The sequence below is a fragment of the Bombus flavifrons genome, chromosome 7 (assembly GCF_040668555.2).
Source record: "Bombus flavifrons isolate JBK064 chromosome 7, iyBomFlav1_principal, whole genome shotgun sequence".
NCBI classification, from domain to species: domain Eukaryota; kingdom Metazoa; phylum Arthropoda; class Insecta; order Hymenoptera; family Apidae; genus Bombus; species Bombus flavifrons.
Window position 1 is genome coordinate 7,996,215 of NC_138448.1, and position 13,996 is coordinate 8,010,210.

At 35.1% G+C, this 13,996-nt stretch overlaps 3 protein-coding genes and 1 long non-coding RNA gene across 9 annotated transcripts in view; all 4 read right to left on the reverse strand.

The window, feature by feature from the left end:
- Positions 1-13,996, reverse strand: part of LOC138181913 (venom protease) — a 35,707-nt gene that overhangs the window by 7,874 nt on the left and 13,837 nt on the right. The gene's annotated exons all lie outside the window — the stretch shown is intronic.
- The window catches only part of LOC138181902 (bis(5'-adenosyl)-triphosphatase enpp4), a 32,622-nt gene continuing 18,807 nt past the window's right edge, over positions 182-13,996 (reverse strand). For 4 of the 6 annotated variants that reach the window (XM_069117292.1, XM_069117294.1, XM_069117293.1 and 1 more), the window contains exon 10: positions 208-586. In XM_069117292.1, coding sequence (XP_068973393.1) covers positions 430-586 — 157 coding nt within the window. In that variant the 3' untranslated portion in view covers positions 208-429. Of the gene's footprint in view, positions 587-13,996 lie in introns of all 6 variants that reach the window. The other 2 variants (XM_069117296.1, XM_069117290.1) reach the window with 2 other exon arrangements.
- LOC138181942 (uncharacterized) lies at positions 6,783-13,715 on the reverse strand. The gene is made up of 3 exons (XR_011173648.1): positions 13,625-13,715; positions 7,500-7,567; positions 6,783-6,909 (listed from the first exon to the last, which is right to left on the reverse strand). It is a non-coding gene; the product is annotated as an uncharacterized LOC138181942 (long non-coding RNA).
- On the reverse strand, positions 9,346-12,979 carry LOC138181933 (venom protease-like). Its single transcript, XM_069117342.1, has 6 exons — positions 12,898-12,979; positions 11,524-11,820; positions 10,760-11,065; positions 10,501-10,602; positions 10,294-10,430; positions 9,346-9,948 (listed from the first exon to the last, which is right to left on the reverse strand). The coding sequence occupies exons 1-6, from the start codon at positions 12,977-12,979 to the stop codon at positions 9,790-9,792; spliced, it is 1,083 nt and encodes a 360-aa protein (XP_068973443.1). The 3' UTR covers positions 9,346-9,789.

The window sequence follows — 13,996 nt, forward strand, 5'->3', positions numbered from 1 at the left end:
ATTATATAGCATATTCAGTCGCACATTACAAGTTGATAGTTCTAGTACTAAAATCTGTAAAATACCAATAACATGGTAACAGAAATAAACACTTTTGCACGTAACACATCACATAAATGTTACTTCTATGATACAAACTGTTTACCTGTGTGACAAGTGCAACTTTAATTGATCTTAAAAATGATCCATCTGTAGTCACAGAATTATCAAAAACCAAATACGATCAATCTTACGACCCTTTTACTTACACACTTGACGGCTAACTGAGAGATGCCTGTCACGATGAGAGATGTTTTTACCTTTTTTTATGTTCACTTTTACAAAAATCTTGTAATTCTTCGACAATGGTGCTTATATTGAAATATTTCTAATGTCATTCAAAGGTATCAATTCTACTCCTTTTTTTAAATCACAGAAGAATTTTCTCAGTTACATGTATTCAAAAATACGTTGAACCATGCAATGAATAAAGTATATGTCACCTACAATGAAAAAGAGATTTCCTATAATGGTCCATTCTTTTCCTGATTCTTTGAATACCAGCATATTCTTCGAAATTATGAATAAATCCGGAAAATTGTTTAATCTGAAAAGAGACATAAATTACTAACATCATTCAGAATTTTTGTTTTGTGTTGCAGTAAAAGAAGGCAGCAATTCAGTGCTTGATAAATTACTTCTTCCTTGCCTAACACAATTACTTGTTTCTTTTCTTAATCCGTTACTAATAATTCAAATAGACTTAATAGTTCATTCGATGAAGCAACATACCAGAATTGGAGAAAATGTGTAATCTTGAGGAGGTACCCAAAAATATGTAATCAGAGCTGTTAACATGGTTTGTAAAATCTATTATCCTGTCTAACTTAACAGTTGCTATTCCATGATCATTTAAATGAACAATACTAAGATCACGTAAACCATGGTATTCTATTTTGTTGTGAATATACCTAGTTATATTATCTAACTTCCTAAGAATATCATCAAATTGAGGTCCTTTTATTCGAATCACATGACCATGATAATTTGACTCTTCAATGTATAATGTTCCAAAATTTATTGTATATATAGGATGTACAAACCATGATATCAAGGTATCAATTCTTTTTTTCCAAGGTATAATCTCATTAAAATTCTGATAGAATTAAAAATTAATTATTCATACTCTAATAATTACACATTTTCAATAGAGTATAGTCAAAGATATATACCTGAGCAAATGTAGGGGGACTCCTTGATATTCACAAATGACACTAGACTACACATCATTGTACCACTTCTTTATGCATCAGCATTTTGATTAATAATCTGAAGAATCATACAAAGTACTTTTACAAAATCTGTATAAAATGCGGTAAATATGCGCAATATTGAAGCATTCAACGGAGTAATGGTAATGTACGTTCAAAGATAATGTACATCACTATATCTATACTTACACGCAATAAAATACGAATAGATTTAACATTATCAACTTTTTTATGCGTCATAATAGATTGGGAATTAAAGTGTCTTGTAAATATCTGTAATGTGTAAGTATACCTCTGGCTGAATGGAAATTTCTGTTACATACAGCTAAACATGCAGAAAGTGTGTATTTAATTGGGAAGTGTTAAAGGAATAAGTAAAATTTCGAGGATCCACGTAATTTCAGGAATAGGCAGAAAATTTTCACAGGAAATAGGAACGGAAATATTTTTGAATACGGAATAGTTTTGAAAGACGCCAGGTTTTTCTTTGTTTTATGCACTCTCCGTGTCCGAACTTCTGGAAGCTCTCTATCTTATGAAATGTTTCAGAGTAGTCCGAAATTTTGCATATACATACAAAGAGTAAACTTTCTAAGTGGAATATGCTCTTGATACATCAGAAACAAAATTTATAAAAGCTTTGCGAAAGTTGATTTATTATTACCATCAAAAAAGAAGAAGCGGAAATAGTAATTTAATTAATGTTCGTTTATCATTTTTATATCTTTAAGTCGTGCATTTTTAGCGTATCTAAAAAATTAATGTCGCTTCAAAGTGACATTTCATGCATGTTAAGGCTATAATCCGTGTCATACAAAACAATAAGTCTGGGCTGGCTCTTATCATCACAAATATAAATTCCAGCTTTTCTTCTCGTACACGAAAAATGATATTTATCAGAAACATTACAGTGTGCATTTCTTTCTTTTGTTTTTTCCTTTGAAACATATCGCGTTAACGATCTGTAAACAGGAATTCACTAACGTCCGATATTCTGTTTCATACTCTTCTAATTTTGTTTATATTAGATTCTCTATTATGATCAGAGCGTGGATGTTTATATAAATTCGTAGCTTCATGTAACACTATTACAAAAATACAATTATGGAAATTGAACTTAAATAGAAATTTCTTTCATTCAATTCAATTAAGTAATATAACTCATTTATTATGTTAATCCTTAATAATATAGCAGAAACTTTACTTTCAATATTTTTGATATCTTTGCACATTATTCTATGCAATCTGTGTATTTCTACACTTTTAAATTTACTATAAATGTACAATCTATTTATAACTCATCACAATGATTTAGTTTAAATTACACGTTTGTAGAATACGTCTTACACTAGTCACCAGAGGGCCATCCATATCAACATAGGGCTAGCGATGTTAATGCTTTCTCACTAGTGGTCACATTGACGCTGTTTGTTTCAATAAATATAACTTTCAACACAAGTTTTCCTATCCCAGTGTCTAAGGTATAGGTCTGCTAGGTAGGCCTTACTGAAGAGTCCCAACTAGCAGATCTCGGACGAAACACTACTACTTCTCTCTTCTCTCCATTTCCTTTCTTTGTCCACCCAACATCATCCATCCCCCTGCATCTGCTTTTACAAGCTGTTTGTTTGTGAAACCACATATGGGCAAGATGGAGCGACAGAAAGAAAAGAGGATGAACTTTCGCGACGGAAGATTAATTCAAGAATGCCCACGGGAGCCGCCTTTGGCCTAAGAGCAAAATAATCAAAAATAGAATAGTAGTAAAGGTACTCGCGATACGCCGTGTGCTAGTCAGCCTCCGGCACACGGGGTATCCGTGAACCTTTGTAGTAGCCTGATTAGGTTAACAGAGTGGCCGCTCCACAGGGATACGTCGCGGGAGAGGGTAGAAGATTCGATCGAACTGGCCTTGGATACAGTGTCCACATGCTGGTGTAGAGGGAGGGAAGAATCCTTTTCAATGTTCCTGCCTTGTACATACACCCTTTCTTCTCTCCTTCCTTGTGTCTAAGGCATGAGCCTGCTAGGTAAAACCTTACTGATGAGTCCACTAGCAGGTTCTGGACGAAACACACTTTTTTTTTTCTTTTTCTCCATCTTCTTTCATATATCCGTGATAATTGTAGCTGCTGGCTGTAGATGTCGCTTGTGGGGGTACTGCTGTATTCTCTTCTTATTTAGATGTCGTAGAAGAAAAATCGGACTTCGGAAAAGTACGAGGCGTCGGGATTTGGAACCCGGGATCCGAACGTTTGTACTCTAAGGCGCTAACCACTGCTTTTTTTTTTAATAACGTTTATTTACAACCAAGATACATATAAATACATTTGGGTATTCACAATAAACTATGAATTTGATAATATGTGTTAGGCAAAAGTACCGATACGCGACGGTACGACATAGCCATACTATATTATGTGTCGGCGCTTTACATTTTTTGTGTTAAAATCTAATCTTTGGATTTAAGTCGCTGGGGAGCGGAGCTTTTATGTAATTTTGTTTTTGGTTGATTTTTCTGTCCTGAAAACTTGGTCGCAAAACAGGACGCTTCGGTAGTCTACTTTTTGGGTGCTGTATAACTTTGGGGAGAGGCGGAATCATAGGGTGGGGGGGAGGGGGATGTCAAATAGGTTTATTTACAATATTTACAAATATTTATAGTTTGGCGCTAACCACTGCGCTGCCGTCGTCCGACACTAGTTGGTATCGAGTGGTGGTATTGGCGCTATCGAGTGCCGCCACAGGAGGGAAGCTCGGTGTGGGTGTGCTTTTTGAACGAAGAACATGGATTCGTTGTTCACACTGTTCGATAGGAAAGCGAGGGTGTCTATTGGTTATAGCCAACGTTAATGAATGAAGATAGGAGGAGGAAGCCACCTACCAACGTGGCTCGTAGGTGACATTGTTTATTGGAAAAATAACTACCCGCCTTCTCGGTAATTTGTAAGAATGCACAATAAACCTAAGGATCGTTCTAAGGACCATCCATAAACCGAAAACACGTACAGGATTAGAGATTCTTTTAAGCTATTAAGATTACGTCAAAAGATTCAGTTTATAGTATATAGTATATAGTAGATGAGTATATAGTATAAAGTTTCCTGTTTGACTGTTGGAATTTTTAAATCTTTTCGTAAGTCTTCATTTCTGACGTGATGGAGCGTTAACTATTAAAATTTTTGCTTGCTCTGTTTCTATTTTATTTATGTGACTCATTGCTGCCGTCCCCCATAGTGGTACTCCGTATGTCCAGATTGGTTTGATTATTGTTTTGTAAATATTTAGTTTATTCATTGTGCTTAATTTGATTTTCTATTGGTTAACCAGTACATCTGCTTCCTTTTTTTACGTATTCTGTTTATTATTGATTTTATGTGATGCTTCCATGTAAGGTGTGTGTTTAAATGTATTCCTAGATATTTGACTTGCTTTGTTTGTGCTATGCGGGCGCCGTTCAGTTGGATATCTGGTGTTTTTCCTTTTCTAAGTGTAAATGTTATGTGATTGCACTTACTGGTATTCGCTTTTATTTGTTTGTTTTGCAGCCACTTTTCTATTTTTGTAATGTGTTCTTGTAGTAGTGCGGCTGCCGTTTCTGGATTTGCGTGTCTCACTAGTATGGCCGTATCGTCCGCGAACGTTAGTATTTTGCTGTTGACAGTTGTTGGTATGTCTGCCATATATAGTGTGTATAGTATCGATCCTAGGACGCTTCTTTGCGGTACTCTTGCCTTGATATCCTTAATTTCAGAATATGCATCATTTATTTTTACTACGAAAGTTCTATTGTTTAAGTAAAATTTGAGTAGTTCGTAGATTTGTTCTGGAAATTGCTTTTTGAATGTTTGAAGAAGTTTTTCATGGTTCACTTTGTCAAATGCTTTTTCGATGTCCATAAAGAGTGCCGTGCAATATTGTTTTGTTTCCAGCGCCTGTAAGATTTCATTGACGAGTCTGTGCATTTGTTCTATTGTGGAGTGTTTATTCCTGAATCCAAATTGATGGTCCGGTATTAGTTTTTCTTTTTCTATTGTTGGTTTTAGGCGGTTATATATAATTTTTCTAGTAATTTGGAAAATGCAGGTAGTAATGATATTGACCTGTAGGATGCAGTTAGATGTGGGTTTTTGTTTGGTTTGGGTAACATTACGATCTGTGCTATTTTCCATAGTGTGGGAAAGTACTGTATTCTTAGAATTGCGTTAATATTATCGTTGTTAGTCTTATTGCCTTTGCGGGAAGGTTTTTTAAGATTTTTCCATTGATCAAGTCAAATCCTGGTGCTTTACTTGTCTTTGTTGCCTTAATTAAGTTTGTTGTTAAGTTAACTTCTTGCGCTGTTGTGCTGAGTATGGTGCAGCGTTTATCAGATGTGTTACTGGCATTTTCCACTTTTTCATTTGTTTCCCATCTGGGGATGAGCGAATGTAGAGTGATTCCTTGATATTCATGAACGTCACCAGACTACATCATTGTGCCATTTCTTCCTTGTTTCTACCAAATGTCCAAATTGGACCAATTGTGAATGTAAACAACTAAATAAAAAAAAAAATTTCTTCCTTGTATACCAGCCTTTAGATTAACAGTCTAAACAAAGATACAAAGTAGTTTTACAAAATCTGTATAAAATATAGTTTATATGGGCAATATTGAAGCGTTTAAGGGGATACAAGGGTAATGTACATATGCATTCTCATGCAACAAAATACAAACAGATTTAATAGTATTAAATTTTATATTCGTCACAATAGTTTGGGAGTTTATGTCTCGTAAGTATCTGTAATGTGTAAGTATACCTGTTCGATCACTCGCGGAGAGACGCGATCGCGAGGAGCACGCCAACGGGAGTCGTAAATTCCCGTCACAATTAGATAATCGACGCCACGAAATCGTTTAGGATAATAGAGGTGGTTTAACTGAATATGACACTGATATAATAAGTTAGAAATCACAGTTTATTCCAACAATTTGTGAAGAAGATAGTTACGCTGGTGCGTATGTGTAAGATAAGTAAGTGACTGATCTACGGGTGTAAACCCGGTCAAGGAATGTTGACTACTTGGAAGATGGAAGATCAGTGAAGTTCGATGATGATGCTGTGGCGGAGGAAAGCTAAGGATGGGTGTGTCTAGCGCACGGGACCATCGGATTTGTTGGTGACGATTTTGGCTAAGAGAGTAAGGGAAATAGGCTTCGTTGTTAATTGGTTATTTGCTATGGTGGTGGGTGAGGAAGGATGCTAACCGCCCTCGAGATAAAGTCGCTGGTGGGAGGCCGCATACGTGAGAAAAGGCAACTTTCCCGTGTCAACCCGTGGTGGACAATAAAGTTTAGGAAACAATGCAGAGAAATTCGGTTCGAAGGACCTCGACTAGGAAATTGCTGAGATTTATGGAGGGTACTTGAGAATATTGAGGGTACGCAGTAAGGGCGAGCGGACATCTGGTTACCATCTTGTCCGCGGTGTGTGGCCAGGTCTAGGTAGAGTGTCGACCGACGTAACAAATAGAATAATTAGTGTTCGAATCAATAGTGTGTTCAATCATCGCAACCGCTAAGCGCGTGCCGTCCACGCGGATTGCTTTCGCCGGGAGTATCCAGCACTCAAAAGGTTAACGCCAAACATGCGAACAGTATATTGAAGCCAGTCATCCTCCTAAAATAAAAAAGTGACGAATTGAAAAGACGCAGGACTGATAACGGTCAATGAATCTAATAAATGAAATTTGGATCACACTACGATATATTGTTCTGGAAGAAAGAGTAAAATGCTGTGGCGAATGAGAAAGACGCAGAAGTGATAAAAATAAAAGAAACTTAGTTCGTACAATAAGTTGAATTTATATTAGAAAGGAAGCAAGATCGCGCGAAATAGCTCATAGGAATGACAAATATAATCGACATACGTTTCTGTGTAATCTCACTTTTGAAAATTGTTTAGTTTAACACTAGAACGATCAAACTCGTCGCAACGACAAGCTTCAATATTTTCATTTGTGCAAATCACTAAAAAGCACCATAGTACTTTTTTTTAAATTAACGTTGATTTTTGTTGAGTTAGTAAGACGACTACCAGGAACTTAGAAGAAAGGTACAAATAGGAGAATCATCAATTTCAGATAACTTTTAGTAGAAAAATCTGGATACTTGTAAGTATTAAAACACGTTTCTATACGTACATAGGACGATTTATAACAAAATACTCTATATAAATTCAATTCTTATTGTATATCGGCCCCTACTTACCTCACCACTCCTGAGAAACGTAGATACACTTGTACCAACTTTCGTCGAAGTACCTATTTATACCATCACTTTGTCACTTTACTTACAATTATCTATTATATAGCGTATTTTATCGCGCATTACCGATAGTTGTACTACTAAAATTTGCAAAACAGCAATAACGTGGTAACAGAAATAAAAACTTTTGCACGTAAAACATTACATAAAAGTAACTTTTACGGTGAAAGCTGTTTGCTCGTGTTTGCATGTGCAACTCGTAATCACGTAAATCTTAAGAACCTTCTACTTGCACAATTGATGGCTAACTGAGAGATGACACTCAACGATGCTCCCTTTTACGAATATTTTGCAATGCTCCAACAGTGATACTTCACGCTCGCGATATCATACGTTAATAGTATGTGGTACCTCTCTGTATATAATATTTACGCATTCGAGAGAGAGATTGACGCTTCGTTACTCTTTCTTCGGGAATCAACCTCTTCTTTATCATATCCTTACCACGGATGCTCCGTATTTTCCTACGAATGAAATTCTCATCGTTGACACATTCCCAGAATCGAGCAAATATCTTAGGACGCTACTAATCAAAATATTCTATGTTATGATTTATCAGATTTTTTACGTCAGAGAAAGTGCCTGTGTCGTTGTCTAACTTAATAGTTACCATTCCATAATCCAACAAACGAACGACGGTTAAGATCGTATAAACCATGGTATTCTATCTTACAGTGAAGATACCTAGTTATATTATCTAACTGGATAAGAATATCATGAAATTCAGGTCCTTTTATTCAGATCACATGGTCATGATGATCTGGTTCTCCATTATATAATATTCCAAAATCTATTGTATATATAGGATGTACAAATCATGATATCAAGGTATCAATTCTTTCTTTTCAAACGTTCAGTTTCATCAAAATTCTGATAGAATAAAAAAGTAATTATTCATATTCTAATAATTATATATTTTAAATACAGTATTGTCAAATATATACATATATTTATGAGCAAATATAGAGTGATTCCTTGATATTCATGAACGTCACCAGACTACATCATTGTGTCATTTCTTCGTTGTACACCAACCTTTAGATTAACAGTCTAAACAAACATACAAAGTAGTTTTATAAAATCTGTATAAAATACAGTTTGTAGCGGCACAGGAGTCAAAGGACGACACGAGTGGAGAGCGACTCATGCTGTTGTTTTACCTCAAGACATTGACTCAGCCTTGACGCAGAAATGTAATAATAAACAAACTCCGGGGAAAACAATGTCGCGCTACATGCAACCGTCGAATGAAGACGAATTTTAATTTTCCGACTCTCCCCCGACCAGTATAAATAAACGGATGCGATCGAGAGATAGCGCGACTCACGTATACGGCTATATATTAATTAATTTATTTATTTATTCGAAATATATTTGATGGGTTCCGACAGCAATTTCTTGCTCTCGTTATTTCACATTATCTATCCTCGACCAATTCTCCACAAGATTATATGCGCAATATTGAAGCGTTCAAGGGGATACAAAGGTAATGTACATATGCATTCTCATGCAACAAAATACAAACAGATTTAATAGTATAAGGTTTTTTATTTGTCATAATAGTTTGGGAATTTATGTCTCGTAAGTATCTGTAATGTGTAAGTATACCTTTGGTTGAATGGAAATTTCTCTTATATCTAGCCAAAAATGCAGAAAGAGTGTATTCAATTAGAAAGTGATAAAAACATAAGTAAAGTTTCAGGGACGCACGTGATTGCATGAGTAGGTAGGACGTTTTTAACGAATAAAAAATAGTTTTGGGAGGCGCGATACTTATCTTGTATCTTACACACTCTCTGTGTCTGAACTTCCGGAAGCTCTCTATCTTATGCAATGTTTTAGAGTATTCGGCAATTTTGTATGTATATACAAGAAATATACGTTCTAAGTGAAATATTTAATTATTCCCTTGATACATCAGAAACAAAATTTATAGAAGCTTTGCGAAAATTGATTTCTTATTACCATCAAAAAAGGAGGAGCGGAAAAAAATGTAATTAATGAAATTTAATTAAAAAATTAAAAAATATCATTTTTATATCTGTAAGTCGAGCAGGTAGCGTGCGTAAAAAATTAGTGACGTTTCAAAGTTATATTTTGTGCATTCTAAGGCTATAGTATGTGACGTACAAACCAATATAAATTTGAGCTGCCTCTAATCACTACAATAATAAATTCCAACTTTATCTTTCGTACACGAAAAATGATATTTATGCAAACAGTAATAATCGTATTATTGCAACGCTGGGAGAATAAAGCTATCGAGGAAGGACGTGACCCTAGTGTAAATGCCAGGATATCCAGGTAAAGCGCACTCATGACCACGAGACACAACACCTATTTCATAATAAGTGAAGTTTTGTGGTATCATCAATGGTCCTCCGCTGTCACCCTGAAACGATGTACATTTTTAATTTTAATGTTTAAAGATTTTAATCAAAGTTGAAATATTTCAATCGAATTATATTGAAACTATACTTATATACAGTAATAATCTATTATTACTTTATGTATTGAAATATTTCAGTTTACGATGTACGTATTATATGTATTTTGAGTAAAACTAAGGTTAGAAGGAAATGAGATTAAATACCGTAATGTTGTATGAGAAATGGGCAAAACTATTAAATTGTGTGTATCTATTATTTTTAATGTTTAAGACGTCGATTTGATGTTGATTCGAATTGATGTGTCTTCAGACACCGTATAATTTGTAGTTAATCTGTAACTTGATTACCGTACAAGCATCCTTTCCACCCTCGGCGTATCCGGCACATATTTCTGTATCAGGAATGTTGCTATAAGCCTTTTTGCATTCGGCGTTGCTAATCACTGGCACTTGTACTTCCATTAATACATCACTATATGGCCCACCTACGAAGAAAATGAGAAAGACATTAAGAGTGCAACTGTTTAATTTTATTCTAAAATTAGTATCGCGTACCATAACTTAATTTTCCCCATCCAGCAACGAAGGGGTTATAGCCCACGAAGTTGTTATTTCGAAGGGACTCTTCTAGAGGGAGACAAATGGGACGTATGTACTCTGAAAAATAAGGAAATATATGATAGCAATGGAAACGGATAATGAAAAGTATGGGAAAGAATTCTACATGTTTTATGGTAAGAAATCGAAAGAAATGATAGTTTCGTAATACTCCATAGCATAAATATTGGAAACTCAGAAATATTTGACCACTTACCCGAAAATGATACATCCTTCTCCAATCTAAGAATAGCGATGTCATGATGATAAGATCTCCCGTGCTTATAATCAGAATGAATCAGTTTAGATTCGAATCCCATTTCAATGGGATGCGCTCCGTCGTCAGTTCGTTTCAGATTTAAGTCCCCGATACGAACCACGTACAAACTACTGTGTATTGCACAATGTGCTGCGGTCAAAACATGCCTAGCCGATATCAGGGAACCTCCGCACTTCCATTCCGGATCCTTCCATGGGTGTGTGTAATTATGAAAACCTAATGCAACCATCCATGGCCAAGCACCTAAAACGCAATAGTTATAGTTGTGAACATACATACTTTTCTGGCGTGATGAGTTGGAAACTATCGTTATCCATTGGACATTCGATGACGCAGAAGGCGATAACAATATACGTACAAATACTCTCAAATAGAAATTTGATTAAGAGAGAAATTAAATTTTGACCACTGGAATAAAAATTAAAGTTCAAACATGTATTTCTCCCCTAACAGTTTTTGATCTCTATCCATATTATTACTCCTATATCAATTTTTAATTTCAAGTAAAAACATACTCTTTCTAATATGAACTAAAAGGAAGAAATAATTCAAGTTAATAAGCAAAGTTACTACCAATGAAACCGTAGTATTATTATTTAATTTAATTGAAACGTACTTTGATATGCTGTTTAGTGCCTTTAAAGTTCATGCTTCGTAACAAATCGCTTATTATTAATCGGAAAGGAAGAGAAAAAACGTACCAAGCTTTGCTGGTTTACCACCAACCACCCTGGTATGCGTAACGTTGCTAAAACCACAGTATGGTGGTCGCAAGGCCCTATACTTATACTTAGTTTCAAAAGAAATCAAAAGTCCTCTCTTATGTTTGTTTGGATTGTTTGGACAACAAACGATCGGATCATGGCCCTCATATCTGCATAGTGATTGCCTCAAAAAATCGGTAGCTGTATGACCCTGTGTCTGCAGTATTTCTTGCAAAGGCTGACATCTTCTGAAGTGGAGGCACGTGCCTTCTTGATTGTCCGGTGTGATACATTCTGGATCAAACAATTTTAAAATAAAACATTTGTAGAGATCTGAAATTATTACATCTAAGAAATTGCCAATAGGGTTAAGAATTAATTCATTTTCTTCGGTTAGCTTCTTAATTAAAATATTTTGAATAATAATGTATATATATTTTGTTTCAAATATTAACCATTACTCCTGATACTTCGTTCACATCGTATACCGTACGATTACACGCTTCTCCCATCATTAACAACATAGTTACACTGCAGATACTTCATCCGTCTTCATAACGTAGATATTTATTCTTATACTATAACATATAGTTATTAGCACGACGACAATACGAAAATAGAAAATATGAAGTCCAGAAGTATGAAGCATGTGTCTGGAATATCTCTATGTTATAATTAATTTTATCAGTCATTGCATAAAAAGCTTGGAAGTTTATAAAAATGTGCAGTCCCCGGTAACGTTCTCTTGTCTCGATCCTTCTAGGTGCCCAATAAATCCTGAGACCTCGAAATAATGTAATCATAAACGTTCTTGCTACGATCAAACGCTCATGTTACTTTACATCAAGTATCGTTATCGTCGATTGGTTCTTCAGAAAATACAGCAAAGGATTCGTATATGCCTCCGTATAAGCTTCGTTGCGTAGTTTCCTGCGCAAGGTACAGGTTACATTTTTGATTCTCGATCGACTCGAAATTAGGAATATTGGAGCGTGGTGCCCGAAAATACGAATATAAATAATTGTATATATGTATAGTTCGCACACTAATCAACAATACGGTGGTAGTTGCAACACTGATAGAAATATATCATGTTAAATTCGACATAATTTCATGGAAACGCATGTTAGTGTGCCTGTTATGTCTTATAAAATGTAAATCAGCATGTAACAGAGCAATCTTTATGAATTCGAATTGCCTCGAAATGCGCAAATAAGTAGTATACATAATATTTCTGGTAGATTTGAAATCAATTCCTTTCTTTCATTGATGATTAATAAACGCGTAAAATTTCGAAATTACACGAAGGTTCCATGATAAGGTCGTACTAGAATCTAAAGTGCATGGAAAAAGACGACTTAAAGCGCAAACCTTGAGCAGACGCCGTGTGAACTAATGAATCCAGGAGACTAATTAACACGAAACGTGCAAACAGTATCTTGAAGCCTGTCATTATCCTGAAATAAAAAAGTGCCGAATTGAAAAGACGCAGGATGAACAAACAGTGAATCTAATAAAAGAAACTTGGATCACACTATGATTTAATATTTTGAAACAAAGGGCGAAAAAATGTGGCGAATTAGAAAGACGGGAAACTGATAACAATAAAAGAAACTTAGTTCGCGTGATAAGTTGAAATTACATCAGAAACGAAGCACAATCACGCGAAATAGACCACAGGAATGACAAATATTATCGACATATGTTTCTGTGTAATCTCACTTTTGAAAATTGTTTAGTTTAACACTAGAACGATCAAACTCGTCGCAATGACAAGCTTCAACATTTTCATTTGTGCAAATCACTAAAAAGCACCATAGTACTTTTTTTTAAATTAACATTGATTTTTGTTGAGTTAGTAAGATGACTACAAGGTACTTAGAAGAAAGGCACAAATAGGAAAATTATCAATTTCAGATAACTTTTAGTAGAAAAATCTGGATACTTGTAAGTATTAAAACACGTTTCTATACGTACATAGGACGATTTATAACAAAATACTCTATATAAATTCAATTCTTGTTGTATATTTCATTCCTACTCACCTCACCACTACTGAGAAACGTAGATACACTTGTACCAACTTTCGTCGAAGTACCTATTTATACCATCACTTTGTCACTTTACTTACAATTATCTATTATATAGCGTATTTTATCGCACACTACCGATAGCTGTACTACTAAAATCTACAAAACAGCAATAACGTGGTAACAGAAATAAATATTTACGCGCGTACAACATTACATAGAAGTTGCCTTTGAGGTGAAAACTGTTTGCTCGTGTTTGCGTGTGCAACTACAATTCATCTTTAAAGTCATTGATTTGTAGGCACCGAATTATCAGAAATCAATCACATAAATCTTAAGGACCTTCTACTTATACGCTTGCTGGCTAACTAAGGGATGCCACTGAACGATGCTCGTTTTTACGAATATTTCGCAATGCTCCAACAGTGATACTTCACGCT